This window comes from Nothoprocta perdicaria, unplaced genomic scaffold (assembly GCF_003342845.1).
Source record: "Nothoprocta perdicaria isolate Ctin4 unplaced genomic scaffold, notPer1 scaffold_8, whole genome shotgun sequence".
Classification (NCBI taxonomy): domain Eukaryota; kingdom Metazoa; phylum Chordata; class Aves; order Tinamiformes; family Tinamidae; genus Nothoprocta; species Nothoprocta perdicaria.
In genome coordinates this window covers 6516256-6539866 of record NW_020456087.1, presented here as the reverse complement: position 1 = coordinate 6539866, position 23611 = coordinate 6516256, and the positions used below count along the sequence as shown (strand labels likewise).

General features: G+C 38.3%; 1 protein-coding gene across 1 annotated transcript in view; it reads right to left on the bottom strand.

Annotated features, from left to right (window-relative positions):
• Positions 1–502: 502 nt before the first annotated feature.
• Positions 503–23611, bottom strand: part of NPAS3 (neuronal PAS domain protein 3) — a 542948-nt gene continuing 519839 nt past the window's right edge. The window contains exons 10-12 of the mRNA XM_026051847.1: positions 9819–9966; positions 6683–6798; positions 503–4241 (exon numbers count right to left, since the gene is read on the bottom strand). Coding sequence (XP_025907632.1) covers positions 2932–4241; positions 6683–6798; positions 9819–9966 — 1574 coding nt within the window. The 3' untranslated portion in view covers positions 503–2931. The remainder of the gene's footprint in view (positions 4242–6682; positions 6799–9818; positions 9967–23611) is intronic.

The window sequence follows — 23611 nt, the reverse complement described above, 5'->3', positions numbered from 1 at the left end:
TAAAGACAACCATGTATGACATGTATGAGAATCTACAAAAGTATAAAAAGAACCCTGTTGTAAATGAAGTATGTACATTTCTGATTTGCAGCATTATCAATGATCAATGAAAAAAATGTTTCAAATAAGCCAGGCACTCAAGAAGTTAGATTCGGTTAGCTTAACACAAAATAAATGTACCATAGCTGTCACTTTTTAACATTTTAATTCTTTTTTTTTTTTTTTTTTTTTTATATTGTAGAGTTGGTAACACTGCTAAGATTTATACGAACAGAATCCCTTTCCCCATTATTCAGCTACTTGGCACCAGTCTCCTCATAAAAGATTTCATATATTTGTACAAGAAATAGTTAAAAACACAGACACAGTCTTCACAGGTAATGAAGTTTTTTTTTCATTTTGTAATTTTAAACACTATGGATTTAGACAGCAGCTGTGATTATCTGTTAGTTTAAATCACCAGAAATCATTTTGACACAACACAGAAACATTTATAAAAAAAAAAAAAGAAAACAACAACAGCTGTCTAGCTGTTCTTTGTAGCTGATAGGTGCACTCCTTTGATTGTTCAATAGCTAGAGTAGAGCTTCCAAAATTAAACTTTGAATTTCACAATCAGCTTTCTCATCTTTTTTAGACTTACTTAAATCCTTCAAGTGTAACCTTTAAAAGCTCATTAATAAAATTTGTGGCATCCAATCCCTTTTTGCTATTATTCCACTGTGGCTCGGACCTACTTCTCAAATTCAAAGCTACTGCAGGAACTGACTCGACACAGTGAGCGATCAAAAATTCAAAGGACAGCTGAGTTAATATTATTAGCATTGCACACATAAGCAAATATATATGACAATTCGAAGCTCAGTTTCCTTTCTTAGCGACGTTGGTTGACCTTTGAACGAATTTTCTGTCTCACTGGCAATTGCTCTGGGCATTGCTCCATCCGCCTACCTGGGAGAAAACCAAAGAAATGCACCCTCTGCTTACAGTTAGAGCACAAGGGACTCCGGGAATGTCAACAACTGAGGCTGTATGGCATCAATTTGTTCACTACATCTGAGCATTACTCTGTCGTGCCTCGTGTGGCGCACGGGAAGAGTAAGTCGCACCCAGAACTCCTCCGTGGGAAAAATGGCTCCATTAACCTTGAGCTAGTTAAGAGTCTTTTATCTCTGAGAGTGAAGAGGAGGGAAAGAGCGAGTGAGAGAACGAGAGAGGGGAGAAGTGTGGAGCAGGGGGAGAAAACGAGAGAGAAAGGTCTGAGGATACACAACAGCAAAGCAACAGCGGAAATTAAAAGGTATACAGACAGTGGAAGCAGCATAAGGTGACATTACAGAGGAAGGCCACCACACAAAAACCACTAACCCCCAAGAATCACTGGTTCACTAGGACTGCAGGAATGGGACTTTACCACTCCAGACTAGAGATAAAGCACAGAGAAGACAAAGGACAAAACAACTACATTAGCTTAGTATATACTGCATATAGTAACACACATTGAAACTGCAATGGGACTGACAGCCAAGGACACTTACACATTGTACACATTACAGTTCTCACATCTGTTATTAGATGCCTTAACAAACAGCTGCCAAAGATGGAGTGGAAGAAGAATTTATATTTGACAGTCATTTGGAGTGCTTGACACTACACTGTGATTTCTGGCAACGAAGACAAAATAGGAGATTTCTTTTCTTTTACTTAATGTGCAGTTTTCAGTTGTAGTTATCTATTTCAAGCTTATTAACCCATTCTTTAGTTTTAAAACATATTGGTTTCAACACTAGAAATAAGGAAAAACAACAAAAAATACCCAAATAAAAGAACAGAAAAAAAATTTACAACCTTCCCTCTATAATATTAAGTGAAAAACAAAACAAAACATGTTAAATATTTCTTCTGTTTTACTCCGAAGTGTTATTTGACGTTGTAAAATTAGCCTCAGTTACACTGAGAAAAAATTAAGCAAAACAATATGCACCTAAGAAACTGCTCCTCGCGTCAATTAAATTGATTTTTTTTTCTGTTTTGTTTTTTTTTTTTTTAAGCACTTTTTGAAAAAGGCTTCCTGACCCATTTAAATTTGATGTGAGGCTATGCTTGTTAGTTTGGAGGTAAAAAATTTTAAGTCCTGCAGCAAATGTTAATGAGGGCTTTTGTCTTAACTAACCAAGGAGACTGCAGCACCCGACTATAAACCAGTACGGAACACATTCTTTTCAAAAAACCCAGCCCACAAGCTGCATATTGTATGAAGACATTACAGATTAATAAATGATAGCACCATGGTTTTAGAAATTAAGTTAAAGTTTCAGTAATTAACATTTAGTCCAACTTTTTAACATTCTAGTCACAGGCCAGAAATTAACTTTTTAAGAACCCAAATTATTTTATGTGCAAGTAAGAAAATCTTAACCATAAAAAGAGAATTAAACTCTGCATAAAATTCTAAAATACTATCCCCTATTTTTAAAGGAATTAGGAACAAAAACCCCTTTTCATTTGACTTAGTCAAACAGGGCACATTGTTTATGCTTGTCTCTTTTAATCTTGATCATATCAAGATCATTTTGAAGTAAAACCAATGGTTGTCACTTTAAAATCTCTTTACCACAACACTGAGTATTCTATGGCAGAGGCATACACATATTAAAGGCATCTTAATAAAGATGCAAAGGAAAAAACACACATCTTAGAAGAAGACAAAATGGCAGGCAACTGGTACTTCGACTCTCTGAAGGCAAAAATAAAAAAATATCTTTACATTAAAGAATAAGTCAAGTTAACGAGAAAGGGGATGAAATGGGGACCATCATATTGAGAGAATAAGCTGACCTGCTCAAATTCAAAGTGCTAGAATTAAAGGTCTAAATTAAAACATAGTCTATGCCTCAGAGTATAACACTGAACACAGTATGTGGTCATAATTCAATCCTCTTTCCGTTCCAGAGTCTGTGTAGTGTGAATGCCATTGCTGTACACAGGAAATGGAAGAGTGGAAAAAAGTCCTTCGGCAGTCGTGAACACGTTCCCTGCAGGCATTTGGGTCAGACTGGCCCCGCTCACAGCACTTCCAAATGGTCCCGACATATTGAGTCGGTGAACGTGGTGGTAGAGCATTTCCATCGGTGTTTTAGGATCCAGCCCAAAGCTGGGGCTGTTAACATCAACAAAGTTAACAGCATGGGTGTTGGGGAGGAGGTTGCCCTGCATGGCTAAAGTAACTTCAGCTGGAGCATACCGAATAGTGCCAGTGGTGTAGACCCTCTGAGCAGCAGTGCTGGTCGCAGCAAGGGTTCCCGTTACCCTGTGAACCAAAGGAAGCACCACATTGCCTGCTTGTAACCTCTGGAGGGCTTCCAGGTCCCCAGTGTACAACAAAGAGTTGGAAGTGCTGGGACCTCCCGGATGCTTGTCCCGTGGAGATGCTGAAAGTGGGGGTGACAAGGGGTCAGAGGACACAGGAGCCAAGGCCGAGCTGGATGAGGTGCTGAACTGAGTTTTACGGCTGGCAGTATTTTCAGTCCCTGGCGGGGTGAGGACGGAGTCTGGAATGGAGACGTGTAAACTACTGCTGGCTTGGGGGGAAGGGAAGTGCTCGGAGCTGGGGGGCTTGGTCATACTGTAGGGTGATTCATTCCTTGAGATTTCCCTGTTGGGTGGGTAATTCCAAATACTGCTATCATTATCAAAATTGATAGGTTCTGAGATTTCTGTTTTAATTTTGAGCACTGAGGCACTGTTTGGCGACGAGAGCAGCTGGGGCTGGTCCACCAAAGCTGAGTCAAGTCCGTTTGGGCTTGAAGTGCTTGACAGCCTTCTCCGGGTCATGCTGCCTCCCTTTTGTTTTTTTCTCCTCTTCTTCCTCTTTTGATGTTTGCTGGAAGACTGGGCATTCACTTCCCCTGCACTGTCCGAGTCCTTGGCACTGTCYGAGGTCAGTGATTCACAGTTCTGTAGCCGCAAGTCTGACTCACTCTCTACATAACGCTCCACCTTGATCTGCATAGAACCAAGCGTGCCAAAACTGTCCTCAGGGGCCTTTTGATTCTCGAAGTCAGAGTTTTCAAAGCTGTCGTCACTGTCCCTGCTGTCCTGGTTGCTGGAGCTGTTCCCATCATCGTTACAGTTCATCTCGTTATCCGACTGATTCCCTGACTTCTTCCGGTCGGACTCAGGGTCTTCACTGTTTTCTGACTGGTTTCCTTTCTCATCTGACTTGGAGTTCTCATTGTCCTCTGGAGCAAAAGGAAAGTAAAAGAAACCATTAGGAACCTAACGTTATAAGTGGAGTTCAGATTTCTACCTACCAATGAGATTTGATCACTGTAACATTTCTGGCAAAAAAAGTTTTCTTCTGGAGAGCTACATTCTTTTTACAACATTACATTGGTGGAGTTTTTGATCATCATGAATCTCCCTGATCCAGGATTGTCAATGCACTAAAAGCTTATGTTGTATGACTTGAATTTTCTTTGAATGAGCTGTGGCATGGTCTTTTAGAGGGGTCCTTCTATCTGCTCTCTTAGCAAGAATCATTTTGACAAAAGTGAGCACAACGGCCTTCTAGTTGTATCATTCGAGGAGGAGTCAGTGAGCAATCCCATTATGGCCAGTCATCCTACTAATTGTTCCTTCACACCTGTGTTCCCCTGAAGCAGGMAGACAACAAGATGTAACACTATTAAATAAGGAAGATCCTAGTCCTCACGTTGCCTTTTCCTCTCACCTTCACCAGTTTCCAAGTGGCACACTGCCTCTGACTTCAGTGGAATTTACTGCCCATTTCCTCCAGAATGAGAGGAGAAGCAGGTCCTATGTGTATGGATCTGAATGAACAAACCAGTTAAAATCATTTTGTTATGTCCCTACACTGTCTCTTGATATTCCCTTGGAGGTGAAAGAAAATGAGAAAATAATTTCAGACACTGAATTAAGTTCCTGATTTATCCAAATCATCTAAAGGCCACAGAAAAAAGTCCACGCACAACAGTGAGAATCTATCACTCTTCTTGCCAGAGTTTTTGGTTGTATTTTCAATTTGTACCTAATCTTAAAATGGATGAGATAATAAACACTCTAGTCCACTGGATTCAGGAAACCAAATCAACTTTGAGAATATTCCCCATTATCACACATTTTAAAGAATCATGGGTTGCTTCAGGAGAACTTGTCTTTTACAGAACAACTAGGATGTTTTTCTTGGGAAATAAAATATGCTTTTTCTATTTTTTTGAAAAATATTTCTATTTGGATTTTTTTTTTTCATTCCACATGAAAATTCTTTTCATTTAGGAAAAATAAAATCTATAACAGAAAAACAACAGATAAACCCCCCTAAGTTCTGGATAGCATTTCTTTCCACTTAGGGCAGAATTTCTCTTACATTTTTTTTCTTCATTTTTGAAGGTGCTGTCTTTTGAGGTTATAATTCCTAGCTGATTAAGAGAGGGCTTAGGGAAATGGCTTAAATTTGCCTAGGATTTTATCAGAATTTGGACTGTCTGTGTTGGTTTTGTTCAAGGCACTGGTCTAATTTCATGCACTTTGGTATTTGTAGTTACTCCTTTTGTAATAAACAGTGCACATTTTAAGATGCTCTCATTCTCTTTATCTTCAGCCTTAGCAGTCATGAATGTACATGCACTTCTCACTTGGAGAAACCTACAGTGTACCTAGGAAATGTAAACTTTTCTCCACATCCGTATTATTTGGCTGTTTAGGAACAAGACACTATAAAGAAAGCATTCAGAATGAGTCAAGAGATTCCTAATTATGTGGACTTCATGACTGTGTACCTAGCTGCCAAAGGAGAACAAATAAATACAAAAGATGAAAGAGAACAGCCGTAACATATAAAAATGATTTAAGGCCTGGTTCTCTTGTTGTATGGCTTGATCTCTGTCACTGTGATCCATTTTTTTTTTCCATTTTTTTGACTGCTATTGAGAGAAGAATCATATACATATTGCATGCTATGGGAGAATAACTTCCTCATTTCTTGGGCCACAGGAAATTATACTCCCTTAAAAGCCATCTGATCTGTACCTGTGCCTAGGTACAGAAAACTAATGGGAAACATGAACCATTTGTGTGCTGGACCTTCTGTAGGAATAACTTATACATTGAGCTAGACAAGTACATTTAGCTTTTAAAAAACAACAGAACTCCTAGGCTTAAAGAGCTTATAAATAAGTGTTTGAACTAATAAAACATAATTCTTTTAGCCCAAGAAAAAAAACTCAAATTTTGCAATCTTTACTGCCCCCTAGTGAGCCAATGACAGAAATCTATATAATTTATACAGGAAAAGGGGAGCTTAAAGGTTGACAACACAGATTTATGTTCAGAACGTAGAATTACTCTTGAAAGATAAGAGCTAGAATCCTACTCAACAGCAACAATCCAAAGCCCTTGGACAAGGTGCCATACCTGCTCAGGAAGSTTACTTAAGGAATCAAGTAGTATTGAAGCTTATTGAGCTTCAGTACTGAGGTCAATTAAAAGTTTTGGCAGCCTATTTCAATTTAATTTTAGAGGATTTTTTTTGTTTGTTTTAATAGAACAATCCATGATAAATATGAACAATTGGAAGGTTAATCACGTGGCTCCACTGATCTGGGTTTCCCCTGGGGGGACAGCAGTAGGGCTGCTATGGGTGCAGCTAAACGTGTGTTACCTGAGTTGTCCTTTGAATCCGATTCAGAGTCAGAGGTCTCTGAGGATTCTGAGGTTTTCTCTGGGAGATGAGGAAGTTGTGCAATATCCATCGGAGTGTCCTTGTACTCGGGGTTACTGAAGAAGAGACAGCAAATACAAACACAATTGGACAAAAATATACATTTTTTCCCCTAAGTCCTTCACAGTGGGGATTTTGACGGTTTGTTTTAATGCTCCTCTCAGATATCTACACTGACTAAAACTTGTTTAGTCAAGTGAAGTTTTAGAGCAATCAAAGCACTCTTACCAAAGTGGGGCACCATGACTTGTGAGATATCTAACAGTAAAGCTTCACTATGTAATCATCCAACAATAGAATATCTAGAATTCAATCCCATTTCTGTGCCTAGTAGGACAGGGAGTGCGTTTTAACCTTTCCAATCTGTTTCTCTCCCACCGGCACTGGCTATTAAGAGTTATCTCTGTAACAATGTTTCCTATCAATCCTGTCAGAGCCCTTTCAATACCTGTTTTTCTCAGTGTCCTGTTTTCCAGACCTCGATCAAGCAGACTATACATAAAGTTAGTAAGAATGTTCCTGGTTTGCGCTCAGGAAAATGACTGCTGCTCAAATACTGCTGAAGAATTCAGTCACGAAATAAATAAAAAAGGATATATATTTTTTAAATAATGCACACATGCATGCACATYACCAAAAAAATGAAAAGCAACCATTCTAACTATATGACAGATGCCCATGTGCATGTTAAGATGCATATGTTAGGGATAAAGAACTGTCAACACACCCATTATAATCATATCTTCATCTGCTCATGTGGTGCTCACCTGTGACTTGTTAGCAACGAACATGACTGCAATGTAGAACAGCCACACTACTAGAGAGATTGAAAAAAAGCCTATGCTTTTCCTTGGTATGTASCTTTTAAAAATGTGTTCCTTTCTGAAATCAGTGGAACAGAGGATCAGACATAGGTAGACATAAGTGGCAAAGGAATGTGAAAAACAAAGTCTTCAATTATTTTTGAATAGGTGAGCATTTCCACACAGCTCAAATTCCAGGCTGGTGACAGTGCAGAAAATCTGCAGTCCTGCGCAGAGCAGTCTCTCACTGGGAGAGACTGACACAGTATCACAGTGAGGTTGAGTCCATATCCAGCCTATTTGCAATATATTGCAAAAATACAGAGTTTGCACAGTTCACACTGAAACGCCATTCTTTTGATTACCAACTTTATGGTTTTGTCCTGACAAAGTGACTTAATTCTATTGCACCCCAGAGCAGTCCCAAAATTAGTCCCCTCCAAGCAAAAGATTTTTGAAGGMTTTTGCACAGTGAATAATAAGAACAAGAACAGCATTAATCCTCTCTGTCACTATAATTAGTCTGTCCTTTTACAGGCAGCTGAATCATACTTCCCAATGTATGGAATTGTGTACAGACCAGTACTCCTGCTAAGAGTAGACCTAATTATGCCTTGATCTGTCATTAAAATATTATTTGGACATTTAGATTTTTCATGTATTCTGGCATTAAGAGTGATATAAATTAAAAATACAGACTCAGGGGAGAAGCTAATCTTGCTGAACAGACTACTGGAGGGGATGCATCAGAGACATCAAGTTCCTGAAGGAATCTTTGCAGCATGAGACCATGCTGCTTCTCATTTTTTAGCAGAACATTTGTGGACCAGGTTCACTATTCTATGGAAAGCAGTGAAGGGGATAGAGGCTCCAGCTTCCAGTGGTGGAATTTTTTCTTTCCCAGCCATAAAATGAACAAATTTCTGAAAAGTTTGAAGCCTTGATTATGATTAGGACAGTGAAGATGCACTTCCAGCCCAGAATTGGCACCCTTATGATGAATTCTCTGAGTGTTGCATTCTGCCTCATTCTTGCTGGCTCAGCTAACACATCACTCTGTGGATGTTGAGGGAAAAAAAAAAAAAGGTAGCAGAATAAATATTAGGCTACAAAAAGACCATGCTCAGGAAGAGCACGATAGAAGCCTCCAGGCACCAGTCAACACACTTTACTGTGACAGGTTACCCCAGTATCCCCAACAAATACTCTCCTGYGAGGGGTGACTTCCTCCTCTGACTCAGAAGGGGAATCAGAAGTAGTAGAGCATGGAACTTTAGGCAGGTACAGCCTCTTCAGGGCTTGTTGGACCTGGTCACAWTCTAGCCCCTAGACATCACTTTGAACTGTCATGGCATCAAAGGGAGTGTAACAAACCATGACAAGCAACTTAAAAGAGGAACAGGCCAGAAAATGGCAATTTCATTTCATGACAATCTCAAGGTTTCAAATTCTATTTGTTTGTTCATGCTCTGGCATGAAACAGAAAATCCCCTAATCTTATTGAATATTTTCACAAAACAGAATGTGTTGATAGGTGTTTTCAGATTAGAAAGATCAGGTTTATACTGATATTGTCTTTTACTGATTGTTATAGTCTTGCCTTCAGTTCAGAAATGAGTCCTTTAAAAAAAGGGCTTTGGTAAAACAATTTTTCAAGGAAGAGCATTTCCTTCAAGATGTCACCACAATTTCTATTTAAAAAATTGCTAGCTTTATTTTTAAATTCTATTTTGCACTTTTCAAAAGGAAAACTGTCTGATGCTTAGCAGAGCAACACATTCTTTCAAGGACTTTTTTTTTCCCCTGGATAAAATTACAGTCTCTGGACTGATCTTGCAGAGACAACTTTTTTTGCAGCATTCCAGGAAATTTCCTTCCATGCATTTCCAATAACCAAATAACTCAGTGCCCAACATCCCATACCAGATTTTTGTAACACAGCCACTGCAAGCTGGGCCAGATCTGTCATCATGCTGGGGAGATTTCAGTGCGGTGGAGGCAGGTAATAACATGATAAAGGGTTTATTTGAAGACCAAGACAGCACAATTATTCAAGAAGATTACAGTATCCTGTGACATAACAGATGTCTTAACATACTCAACCATCAACCAAAAGGCACTGTTTCGGAAGAGGATCATGTGAGAAAGTTCTTCTCAGCACAGCAGGCAACTGTTTTTGTTGKTGGTGGTGTTTTTTCCCCCTAAAACTTACAGCACCAGAATCAAGCAACTAAGAGAACGGTTCAAGCGCTGGGAGTGACTGGCAGACGTACCTAAGAAGGTAATTGACCCAGATGATATTCTTCTCACTTGCATTCTTGGCATTGACAGCTATGGTGGCACTAGACTGTATCCAGATATASCCTCCGTTCTTCTGCATCCAGCGGTAGTACTTGGTTACACACTGCCCCTTGTTCAGCACTGGGGAAAACAGAAGAGAAACAAGAAATATGGTACAGTAGCATCCCAGTAAATGATCTTAATTATGTAGCAGGATGCAGGTATCAGGGAAAGCTACTGAGCCTGTTAAGGCTTAATGTGGCACACCATTGAGATGACAAACAGGATCCGACCTACCATAGAAGTAGCTGTATGTTTTACAAGCTTTTCAAGTAATATTTTAATCTGTTTTKGCAAACTCCAGTCGAAGAAGTAAAGCAAAAAAGAACCTACACATCTCTTTGATTCACAGAATACTTATTGCTTTGTGGACATTTTCAATGCTCACAACGTCGAACAGTAAAAAAAAAAAAGTGAGAAAAGGCTAATTTATATGTGATTTATTCATAGCTCCTAGGTAGACCTCTTCGAGATCCTGGATATTTGAAAGGTTGGGGAAGATACTCTACCCCTGCTGCTTTGATCATTTCTCCTTATTGCAGGCGATATCAACTACTGAACTTACACATCTGTTCCTTTTGATCTTGTCAAACAGAATTTACAGTTCTCAGATGAACCAAATTTCCACTGGTCAGTAGGGGGAAAGTCTTGGGAGAATTTACTTACTACCAGAGCAAAGTAAATCTACCAACACACTGAGAAAGAGGCCTAAGGGAGGCACAGAATGACTTGGTTAGAGCCTAAGAGTGACGGTGTTTTAAATACCCCAGCCAGCAGAGAAAAAATTAAAAGCAATCAGTAATGTGAAACACTGTTATTAAATGCTGCCAGGAAGAAGGCTCAAAAACACAGATGTTTAAACTAATACTTGAACCAAAATGTTGGAGGTGCATTTGATTTGTACCTGATACATCAGTGTCAGGAAAAGGGGATGAAATGCAAAGCTTCCGGGGGAAGGARGGGGCAGAATTTGAAAACTCTGGGAAGTGGAGGTATTTCGGGTTATTTGAGTATAGCAATTCACCTCTTCTCTCAGGCATCCCCAAGTCGCTGTGCACTAGAGGGCAGTGTGCATTCACACACACCCTCTGCTTTTGTCATGTCCTTGTCTCCGGCTGCTAAAATGAAAAACCTCTAACTGCTGTAATAAATTTGGCTAAATTAGCTGCTAAATGGTTATCTCAAGTAATATGTATTTGCATTAATCATCTTGCTCTAAACCAGAACAAGCCAGAGTCCTAAAGACGTAGTAAATTCATATTGTCCATTTAATTACGGCTAATAAGTGCTTCATATACAATAGTTTCATGAAGTACATTTTGATTTTTTTTTTTTTTTTTTGGTAGAGAGAAAAGAAAAAAGTCACTTTGGAAAAGAATAAGTATTTAGGGCAGTTAAAGTTCCTACCATAAACATGACAAACGACACTTTGGAGCTTTCAAGTTAACCAAATGTCCATATCCCTAATTATACCTATGAATGTATCTCTATCTAAATCCATGCGTAAGAGATATCTACAGAAAAAGGTATTTACAAAGACAGCCATTCAAATACAGATGCTTTGCTTCCTTGCAGGGACCCCCTACACACATACACACGGTTTTCAAGTATTTAATAAAAAAGTGAATGTCTGACAAGGGACTGTAATGTGTATACTAGATTCAGCTGCAATATGAACAAATGTTTGCAATCCAGGTCCTGTTTTTTTTTCCTCAGATGCCTTGGGTTAACTAGAGTTTCTTTCTAACAGAGACGGATAAACTTCCTCAAATTTTTGATTTTTATCTTCCAGTATCTAAATATTCTACTATGGTGATTCACTGGCTTCAAAACCTCATTATCAAGGCAAATAAAGATAAAATACTAACAACTGACTATCCAGCACTTCTGTCAAGCCACTGATGTACACAGTTTTGGAAAACAATCACACATAAATGAGTCCAATTTTATTAGTTACAAAGAATATGGGAAGAAAAGTACTGTTCCAAGTTTTGATTACAGTTGACTTTTCTAGTTCAGTAAAATAAAACATTCAAAATACTCTTGTTTATAACTGACAGTAGAATTGATATGCCTGGAAGTTTGCTTTCTGAAGAGCTGAGCACGGACAGTTGCACGCAGAAAACAGTAGAATCAGTCTCTACTTGAATCTATTAATTATGCCATCCTGATCTTTATAACATTTTTATTTGAGGAGTATACCATGCTATACAACTATAAAAGGATACATCCTATAAAAGGATGTCTCTTTACAAATACCCTTCATGTACAACGGAAAGTCAAGGGACCAAGTGAGTTACTGACTAGCTGAAGTGTACACTGGAATTTAGTGGTATCTCTGCTTCTGGTAAAAAAGTCTCTGTCATGAACAAAGCAACGCTCATTTCCAAACTATGGGAAAAAGGGACAAACTAAAGCCTCACTAATTATTCTTGAAGGAAAAGGTGACTAAAGTTACATGTGATTATGCAGGACTGGGCTCCCCAGTACAAGAGGGATGTGGAGCTTCTATAGAGGGTCCAGCGTAGAGAGACAAAGATGATTAAGGGACTGGAACATCTATCTTAGGAGTAAAGAATAAGCCAGCTGGGCTTGTTTAGCCTGGAGAAAGGAAGACTGAGAGGAGATCTGATCAATACATGCAAATATAACTGAGGGGAGAATGTAGGGAGGAAGGGGCCAAACTCTTCTTGGTGGTGGCCTGTGACAGGATAAGGGATAATGGGCACAAGTTGAAACCCAAGAAGTTCCATCTCCATGGGAGGAAGAACTTCTTTCCTGTGAAGGTACCAGAGCTCTGGAACAGGCTGCCCAGAGAGGCTGAGGACCCTCCTTCTCTGGAGGTCTTCCAAACCCATCTGGATGCCACCCTGGGCCACGTGCTCTGGGTGTCCCTGCTTAAGCAGGCAGGTTGGACTAGATATCTCTAGAGGTTCCTTCCAACCTGAACCATTCTGTGATTCTGTGACAGGGTATATTGGTTTATTTGTAGGAATAGCAGGGAGGGTGACTTCTCTTAAAGGCTTAGTCTCTTCTGCCAACAAATGCATAAGTCTCCATAGTGGGGAGTTACATGTTTACAGGAAAGAGGCGAAAACAGATCTCGTTACTAAGCCAAACTGTGTGGAAATACAGTGAAATCTTGCTAACACTAGTTTTCAGCTTAATAGCTGTCAGAAACAATCTTTACAGTGACTATAGCTGTGAAGAGGATAATGAAAAAAAACCTTGAATATCAAGAATAAAATGACAAATATAATTTCCTTTAAGGAGTTTATAATATATATATATAAGGGTTTATAAACCTTAAACCCTATATATATATATAAATCCATATATACATATATATATAAACACCCCTTAATCAAAGCATATTACTGACAGTTAATGTTTTAAAGCTAGTGATCTTTATATTACCTGAAGAGATATATTCCCTAAAGTGATGGATGCTAAATTTGACCAGAATTTGCTGAAATATTACTTATTTAGTTTCAAGGCAGAGGTAAGCATGCAAGAAATGTACACTATATGTGTTTCTAAGAACTAAAAAAAAAAAAATCTCACTTATTTCTCCAGTATGAATATATTGCTATGTACACAGCTCCCAAAAGAGGGATTTCAGTCTTCCTTGGAAGCTTTGCACGCAGCAATATACTTGTAGCAGTGGAGTGAAGGAGGGGGGAGAAGAAGAAACAGTCAGTGTTCTTTGCAGGAACCCAATTCTGTTAGAAAATCAAAATAAATCAGTACAAGCTTGTCTTCAGAAATATGGTTACAAAAAGAAAAAGAACATGGTTTCTTCCTGTAAGGCTGTTCTGAGAAATCAAAGCCAAGGCTTCTAAATAGTGAGTTGTTTTTTAAAAGAAGGAAGTAGTTTAATTCAGTTTGAAGAGGAGATGAAGAAACTGTATATCAAAAGCAGTCTTTTAGAAAAGTCTTTTACAAAAGGACATTTTGCTCATGTGCATATGCATTTAAAAGCTACACTATATTGCGTATTCAGGTAAGTATAGAGTAAATAGGAAATGATGAGATCATCTTACATATTCACACAGCTTCACAAAGAGGCTCTTTTAATTGGTGAAAATATTGAGGTTACATCTGCTGGGCTATTCATCCTTCTCCTTGAAATACCTTTATCAATGACTGCATGGTATTGATACTGAATTCCTCTTGCTATAAACTTGGAAAAATATTTTTAATTTACTACATGAGGATGAAAATACTGTACTTAATACCACTGCTGGATACTTAGCTGCAGCCACAAGTACTCTTCCTACATTCACAAAACTGGCAGACGAAACATGAAAAGGAATACTGACTCTTTAATCTCCACTTCTCCACCTAAGGCCCAAGGCAAGCTGACAGGGTAACTTCATTCTGGAAACAGAGGTGCCTTTTTTTTTTTTTTTTTTTTTTTTTTTTTAAATTCTGGTTTACTTTTTCTTCTGCTTTTGAAAACTGTGGGCTGTCGGGGAATGAACCTGGCATACACTTAAAACAAGAACAAGTTTCTTTATCTGAAAAGTTATAGTCCTTGATGCTTATAGGAAGGTCATTTTCAAAACCCACAGGAAAAATAGCATCACAGGCAGAAAGACTGCATTAAGTGCCTTATTTGCTTGTAAGAGAGGCAGTTTTTCATTTATAACAGCTCAGAGGATCAAGTGAGTCTTTGATGTTATAAGGACTTTTCTATAGATTTTGCAATTAGTGAGTTAGATATTTTAAATAGTGGGCATCCACAAATTGGATTGTAGCAATGAAAAAAAAAGTACTAAGCAATATTTAGCAATGTTAAACGATATGCGATACTTAAGCAGAATTATGAACTAGATGACAGAAGACTAGCAGACAGTYTGTGAGCAACTGTGCATCACCTCTGCAATTCTCCCCAAACACTGCAATTTGCTGCAGAAGAGTGAGCGCGGGGCAGGATGAGGTGAGGACGAGGTAAGCAGGGTCTGTGTGCAAATGTGTCCCCTCCACTTTTAGCCAGGCTAAAAGTGTGGGATCCACATGAGCTGCTTGGGCAGGATTTGACCCTCTCCTCTCCATAAGCCCCCCTGTATCACGTTGCTCCCCCTTGCCTCAGTGCAGACAGCTGCTCTCCAGCTCTCGCTGACTTACAGTCAGCCAATAGAGTTCCCTTCTCTTAAGAAAATAAAAATATAACTGGCCAGGAAAATATCAAGTCTGCGCAGTTTACAGAAAAATGCATTTTGCTCTCACCATATGGCATGAACAAGCCTTCAGTGCTGGACAGAGAGCATCTTTCTTTAGGTTTGTGTAGAATGCAGCAAATTATGTCAATAATACCGACCAAGACTTTAGGCTGCTATTGCACTATGAATATTTGGAAGTAATAGTGACAGGACTCTAAAGATAAATTCATCTTTTCCAAAGACAAACTGGAGGTAGCAGTTTGTATTCATGAAAGAAAACTGTATCTCACCATTACCTAAACTCGTTCTTCCGGAACAACACTTTTAAGCATGTGCGTTCATTCTAAAAATGCTAAGTGTGGCAACTGATTTGTTGTTTACTTGTACAGTGCAGAATATTGTTTAAACTTCCAGCACAGGACTGTCATGCATAGGAATAGCAAACCCATTAGGCATAGGTAAGGTTCAGCAGCTTTGCAGGAAGAAAAGGAAAGTAAAACCCRTTCTCTAAGCAAAGAACGGGAAAGATGAATAAACTTTAAAAAATAAACAGTATTTATCCTGCCATTCTTTGCCTTTCTAGAGGTGCAAATGGTTAAAGTAGCCTGAGTTGAACTGTCGAAAAATATGGATTCACATTAGGATCCAAGCTTTATAGCTCAAGGCCATCTCTTGTCAAATGCAATGAGAAAAGTCTTGTGTTCCCAGTCAGGGAAGAAAAGCAATTCCAAATAGTGAAAATTCCATGAGTTAGTTTGGAAAAGCAACCTACAGCTTTTGTAACCTGCCCTAATTCCAGGACAGAGGTTCTCCACTCCTCTGGAAATTGCTAGCTGCCATACATGATTCTGTCTTCATTTGATTCCAGATTACTTCAAATAATGATCGGGAATATCTTTTTCTTGATATTAACCAGATGTCACCACTTTATAAGTTCACAGCAGCAGTAAAAAAATATTAAAACTGGCACTATGTTCAAATCATCACCTCCTTTTTGAACAACAGACATTTTACTTCTCCCCCTCCCTTCTTACATAGTGCTTAAGACACCATTTTCTGCTGCTCCATCAATCACAATGGCAATTCTATAATCATGAAAACATATGTTTAACATTAACTATTAACAAGAGTAATAATACTAGGGAGAATATTTATTCTGAAACCTTATGTGGGTATTGATCAAATGTAATGGTAGAATTATAATATCTAATTCAATGAATCAGCAGATAACGCTGTCCCACAGAGGCTAACGCCACGTGCACCAGCACATTGCTCTATGGTTTCTAAAGACAGTGAAGGTTATGCTACCCAAAGACAATAATTTACTATCTGGAATCCGCAGTCTATATTTTTTTTTTCTTTTTTTTCCACATTCTCTCTTTTTAAGTTCTTTGCTTAGTTGAGAGTGTGTCATAGGAAGCATTTGACTACAAATAAAATATTTTCTTTTTGTCTATGTACCTCTTTATACATCCTAGATATTTCTCCTGTAATTCCTAAACTGTGAATGAATTCAGGAGTAAATTTACTGGGTAGTATCTAAGAAAATGTGCTGAAATCTGAGCCAAACAGAAACATTTAGTAAACCAGCCAAGTGTGTTAAAACAAAATGTCTATACAAATGTACACTTCCTAAAAGATAAAAATAAACTATGTTTATTTTAAAATAAACTGGATTGAATAATGAACACTTGATTTGTCTACTCAGATCCTCTAGACTTCCTTCTCTCTTTCTCTGTATTTTTTCTCTCTCATAATTTGTCAGTCTCCTCATGACTTGTAATACTTTGGTCCTGCTAGGAAGTGATTTCCTTCTGCTAATATTGAAACGGTCCATCAGAAACCCAGACCCACTTTGAACACCAACTTCAGACAGAACGTCCATTAGCATTAATGAGCTTCCTGTGTTCAGACTGGAAGGGAAAATGAAATTCCAGATCCAAATTTTGCCCTTGGCTACTGAAATCAGATGAAAAATTTGGCCCTGCCTGCTCAAGCAGTTCAAATCCATCTCTTCACTAATAGTAATGTCCATGGCACAACTGAATGCTTGAGACCCCTTCTAAATAAAATTTAAAACAAATTTTTTAGACATATTATCACTTTTAAACTAGATCACCTGTAAAAAATTGAACAAGCAAATCAACTTTCTACAAGCCCTAAACAGGTTATTTAGTACTACTCTTCCCCCTCCTCCCCCCCCAAAAAGAAAAACCCATTTTAAAATAAAAATAAAGTAACTTTCAAATAAGTTAGCATGTTATGATTTCAGAATCAATACCTGACCATCTTTGGAGGTTAGACACGACAAAAGCTTTAGGTGTTTGGAAGGGGATGCCCATTAGGATGCAGTCTTGGACACCAACACTAGCACCTTACTCACAGTGGGAAACGCCACAAGTGATTTATGTTGTTTCCTCCAAATGAGTGCTTATAGGACAGACCTATGGCACACCATCGACTATTTGATATATGCTACACAATCTATTGATACTATTTTCCTCTACTCTCAGAGACAGGGGAAGAGGAAGAGAAAAGGGAATTCCTAAACCCTAGGAATTTACAACTGTTTCTTCTTACCTTAGTGCAGTAACAGGTCAGGCTGGAGTTTTCCACGGAACAGTTAAGTCAGAAACAAAATAGTTAGGCCGTACCCTGATTTCTAATGGAGTAGCACTTCATTTCTAGTTTGCATTATAAGACAATGAAAAATTCTGGTCTCAGTAAGTCTGGAGGGAACCTCAGCAATGAYGGGAAAACTCTTTTTGGCCAGAAGTATCTTCCCCCTCCTTTTTAACATGGCATACATGTAACACAGCTCTGCCAGTTGGAATATAGCAAAAGTCATCACGGAAATAGTTTAGTGGACAGAGTGAAGGTGAAGCTGCCAGAGACACATGATAAATCCTGTTATTCCCGTGGCTTTGCAATTTACCATGTGCTTCCRTAATCTATCACAAGAATAATACCAATGCACAAATTCATCTTTGGAATTGGAAGCTTGTAGCTCAAAGATATTTAAAAAATAAAAGGGATGATAAAGGGAGTAAAGGTGAAACCTGAGTTTCTAAGCGGACATTCGAGCTCATGTAGTCCCTTATTGTGGTAACTCTAATTATACAGCCATTACTGTGCACATTTTTAACGTAAAAATAGGAGAGAAGTTTAGGTAACAAATTCAACTGGCTAAGGCATGAGGACAGAATCAGTTCCAGTGATACCAAATAAGAATTCAATCGTCCTTCCAAGCCTGAAAACACTTCAAATCTGGTGGTAAGGGCAGACTTGYGGGAAAGTTTTCCCTTGATTTAGACAATCCTTGGCAGATCTACCCAACTTTCTTTCCTTAGCTTTCTCTTGTGCTTTTCATCTCTGTGTACACCTCCCTGAGCAGTTCTCTTCTCTCTCTTTGTTTTCGTGGCAAATGACAAATGCGCGGAGGCCATTTCGCGTTACTGAGGCAGCCAGGGCATTTGCGGTGATTGATGCTCGACTAGGGGGAAAAAATGAGCTATGAAGGAATTACAATGGAGCGCCTACAAACTGAAATGGGCATGTACTAATTAGGGTTGCATTAAACAGTTGGATTTAATTTGAAGATGAAATCGCATCAGGAATGAAGTTAGAGGGCTATCGATGCAAACTATGTTTGAGGCATCTTGCAAAACAACTGTGTTTCGCTGTGCAGGAAAAGGCAAAAATTTGCAATTAGGAAATGGCAGGTTCACAGCTAATGGTTTAAATAGCTTAAAGGTTTAGCTTTGTAGAGTTGCCTGGTTTATTTACTATCCAAAAGATCTGATGCTTCTGGTAAACTCTCCTAGATACTTTACATACACAGAAAAAAACCTGTGCCCAGTAGCACATAATTAGCATGTGAAAAATTTAGCCACAAGATATCGTGCAGATCAGAAATTTATCAGGATTTAAAATATCTGAATATTTATATGGATAATTAGAATATCTAATATTACAATAGCAACTATCTCCCTCCAAAAACTGCAATTTAGGTTGTGGTTCAAACTCTCATCTTTCAAGGAAAGAACCGGCCATGAATTAACAGTGAAGCATAGCCAAAAAGGGTGCAATGGATGCATAACTACCTGTTGCAGAATGTTTTCCACCTRCTTTTAAAGTAACTGACATTTTTCAGAGTGTACAAAAAGCTATTGAGCTAGAGAGACCAGAATCTCATTTGCCAGTACAAACGTAGTAGCTGCAAGATGCATGGCTAACCCCATAACTCTGAAAGATGTGAAGCACATGTACCCTTGATTTGGTACAAGTATCCTGAAATACAGTGTTTCTTGCTGTGTCAGACTGGTGTTGGTGAAAAAATTCACTGTCATGAATATCAGAGAGACCAGATAACTCTGGCAATGGCTTCCACGTGGCTACCAAGACGGAGTCTAGGCATCATGAAATGCCTAAGAGTATCAGATGCTGAACTAAAGACAACAATATTATTCTGGAAGCAATTGTTATGCATTAGTACAGAAAATAAAAAAAAAAGGCATGTGTTAAAAACAAAGGTCAGGTTCATTTCTTTCCCATCCAAGAAAAAAAAAAAAAAAAAAAAAAAAAAAAAAAAAAAAAAAAAAAACTCTTTATATGATTTTTTTTTTCAATTTCTTATCTCCTTCTCCCTCTTCTTGCATTATCACCATCAGCTCCAGGAAAAAGGCCATAAGGATGGCAGTCTCTGAGGCAGACATCTTTGCTGGCCTGTGGCGTGGGCAGACAGGCTGGTTGTGCCACTGGTCACCTCACTGTCTTTGCAATACTTTGAAAACAAGATACACGGAGCTGTCATCTGGATGCCAGGCRGGCTTGGTTTCAGAATTAGCTAAACACCAGACATTTTATCATCCTAATTTAGAATCAATCTTGCTTTTTAGTGAGGATAATAAACTTGTACAAACACGAGATTCATTTGTATATTTTAGCATTTTATTTYAGTCACAGAATGCAAAACCTGACATTGGAATCAGTTTGATTCTTTTTTTTTTTTTTTTTGGTGATTGAAGATATTAAGCACTACAAGAGCATTGAAATTTCGATCTGATTAGGATAAAAATTCCTCAGGATCAAAACACTTCTTTTTTTCCCCCTACAGTTTTACTAATTGTGTGCTACTTGACATTGCAGAGTTATTCCACAGCATGATAGCAAAATATGTGAAGTGTATTTTACTGTTAGAAATTATCAACTGATTCTATTTGTTTTTCATGTGTTTGARGTTATTAAGAGAATGAAAAATTATAACTGATGTGCATAAGTTAAAAGGTTTAGTTCAACTACAGCTGGTAGGCTAAATCACCAAGCAGTATTTTGTGTGTCAATAGGAATTTTCTACTGAACATACATAAAAGAAATCATGAATATATAACTGATTTAAAAGCAGACTGAGGGGTAATATTCCTTGACAAATATGGGTGTGATGAAAAAGGTGAATGTGGAATAGTTTATTTCGGAAAGACTGGATTATTCTAAGCACTGGAAACCAAATAAAGTAGATCAGAGGGAATGCTACCAAACATACTCATCAGAGACCTTTGCTTTATGGGAAATGAACTGCCCTGGCTCAGTTCCTGAGGAACTGTATTTCTTTTAGCTGTAAATCAAATCCTGAAGAAATAGAATGAGGTTTTCTAAGCAGTAGCTGAAGACAAGTATCTTTTTTTTGTTTGTTTTTGTCAGTGTCAGGTTTCTGAATTTAGACCTCAATTAGGATTCCAAAAATGAAACAGCACATATTACATACCCATATATATTTGTGACAATGATCTTATGAACAATATATTCATTTTCAAATGGTGACACATTGTCCTATACTTGTCTGAACCTATATTCATGGCTCCCTTCAAAGGTCTTGACTTTAATACATCCTGGCTGCTTCCTTAATGACCCCCATTGAACAGTAATACTAAGTACTTGATGTCACTGTTCAATGGAGAGCATTAATTTTTTCAATTAGATGGCAGACTTAGAGGTGGGCACATGAGGAGGGTCTGCTTAGCTGTTAGCTCCAGACACATAGCAACTGTGCGGTGTAAAAGGKGCCGCTTGCAGTCTCTGAAGCCACATGCCCTAATGAAGCCTGTTTCACAGCCAGGGTACAGCCCCACCTGTGTTTTGGGAGAGCTCAGGCTGGAACACAAGTTGACTGCACCTCCGCCRGTTGCTGTGTGTCAACCGAGACATGATGCTGTGCTGCGTGTACGCTGCTAGCTATAATCTCCGTGAGAGGGATTTGATTTATGGGATCCTATATCGGCCAGGGTTTCTGCCAGCAATTTATTCAACAAATGCAGGAGAGATAAACAAATGGGAAGTTTCCTAAACTTCTGAAATCATGAAGCATTATAAGAGGAGAAATGCATTAATAAGGCAGAACTGTAGCATCAAACAACTGGCTGGGGGATTTATTAAAAAAAAAAAATAAAAAACAACCAACATGCTCACTGAAACCTTGAATAAAACAAGACAGAAACAATATCCCTAATCTTTTTATTTTCACTTGAAAAAGCTGATATTTCAGCAACTGGTGGGATCACCACCATATATTATTGTGTGGAAATCAATGCTGGCATATGCAGGTCTGAGCATAAATATAATTTTATTACTMTACAAGGATATCAAGCTCTAACAGACATAAATCTCTTAAGTAAAAATTTTGACTCCACTAAACTTAATGGAATTTTTGCTATTTACTTCACTGGGGTCAAGATTTTAGTCTATAAAGTTGCTCTTTTAGGGCATAATCCCCATGTCCATTGAGGCCAAAGAAAGCTTTTCCATTGACTCTAACTGACCTTTCATTAGGAAAGCAGTTACCTTATAAAAGACCATCACTGCTACAGCCTGGAGACCTTTACTATTATATTTACTATGGTTTATTCCTCAAACTGCTTTTATCTTCTTTTGTTTGAGATGGAGTTAGTAAGGCCTGTTTTTCAAAATTTCTAATGGGCTACTATGAATTGCTGCCATCAACAGCCCTTTTGATTTTTCTGCATGATTTTGTGCACCATCTTCTTCTTTTCCCAATCCCAGTTTGATTCCTGTGAATAACCTGTCTGAGAAGTCAGGATGTCTTGGTCTTACTTACTTTTTTTTCCCTGATATGCTGTTAGTGAATAGGTAGAATAGAGGTTTTAAGTGATTTTGCATTTACCCTCAGATCTACCACTGCAATCTGGAATCCTTTTCCTTAATCTCTAAAWTTTATTTTCTCTTCTATGAAATTAAGATTTTGAGAACATTCTGCAGTTCTCAAATCAAATACATCCTCTTGAGTTTTCTACCTTCTCCAGTTTGCTTCTGCTTTMTCACAAGACTTTCTAACAGCACTTGGACTTCCAGTTCCTCTTCAAACTATTGCTTTTTTATATATCATAATCTTAGGTAATCATATCCTATGTACTGCTGGAAAATCATCATTATTTATTTTGGGGAATCGCAGTACTGCTAGGTTTTACCTCCTACAGACATTGCCTTAAGTTCTTGAATTTTGTCCCTAATGTTATTTTTGATAAACAAGAGGATTTTCTTATTCTATCTTTGTCTGAACTTGGTTATCTGGGATGCATAAATTGCTATGATGTGTTTGGGGTGAGGGTGGGGGGGCTGCAGCTTTTTTCACCTTGACACTTCTACACTGTTTTTTTTTCCCTTAATGCTAGAAAAATTGAGTGYGTCTCTGCAAAGATATGAACCACCTCAACTCCTGCAAGAATTATAATAGGTAGGTATACTTCTGAGCTAAGCCTTTCAAGAACTACATATTTGTTTAGAGTACTTTGTTTTCTTCTGTTACTAACTGAATATATCTTACTGGAATCACTTGTCTAGCAATTCCAAGTGTAATTCCAACCCTACTGTCTTTCATACAGAGCTTGAGTTTGAATTATACAAAAAGACAAATGCAAAGTCTTGCACCTATGATGGATTAATTCTCTGTAATGGTACAGAATAGAGAATGGGACTGGGTAACACCTTTGCYGAAAAGCAGTAGGCTAAATATGAAACAGCAGTGTGCCCTGGTAGAGATGAAGAACAGTATACTGCACCGTACAAAAAATCAGGGTAGTTAGTAAGTCAAGGAAGTCACTAATCCCCTTCACTCAGAAGTGTTTAGAGCACATCTGAAATACGGTGTCCAGTTTTGGGCTCTCCAGTGCAGGAAAGATTTTGATAAATGTAAATGAGTCASAAGACGACCAACACAGTGACGAGGCTGGAGAACTTGGCCTGTGAGGAGGGGCTARGGGAACCATTCTTCATTAGCCTGGAGAAGAGGGCTTCAGGGAGACACAAAGGCAGGCTGTCCATACTTGCAAGGAGGTTCCTAAGAAGATGGAGTCAAGCTCTTTATTGAACTGCACAGCAGGAGAATGAGAGGTAATGGTAACAAATCGAAACACGGAAGTTCCAAATGGATAGAAGGAAAAAAAAATCACTACGAAGAGAACTAAGATCCTATTAAGGATAATGGAACAGGCTGCTCAGTGAAGTTATGGAATATCTTTTTTTTTTAAGGCTCAAGTGGACAAAGCTCC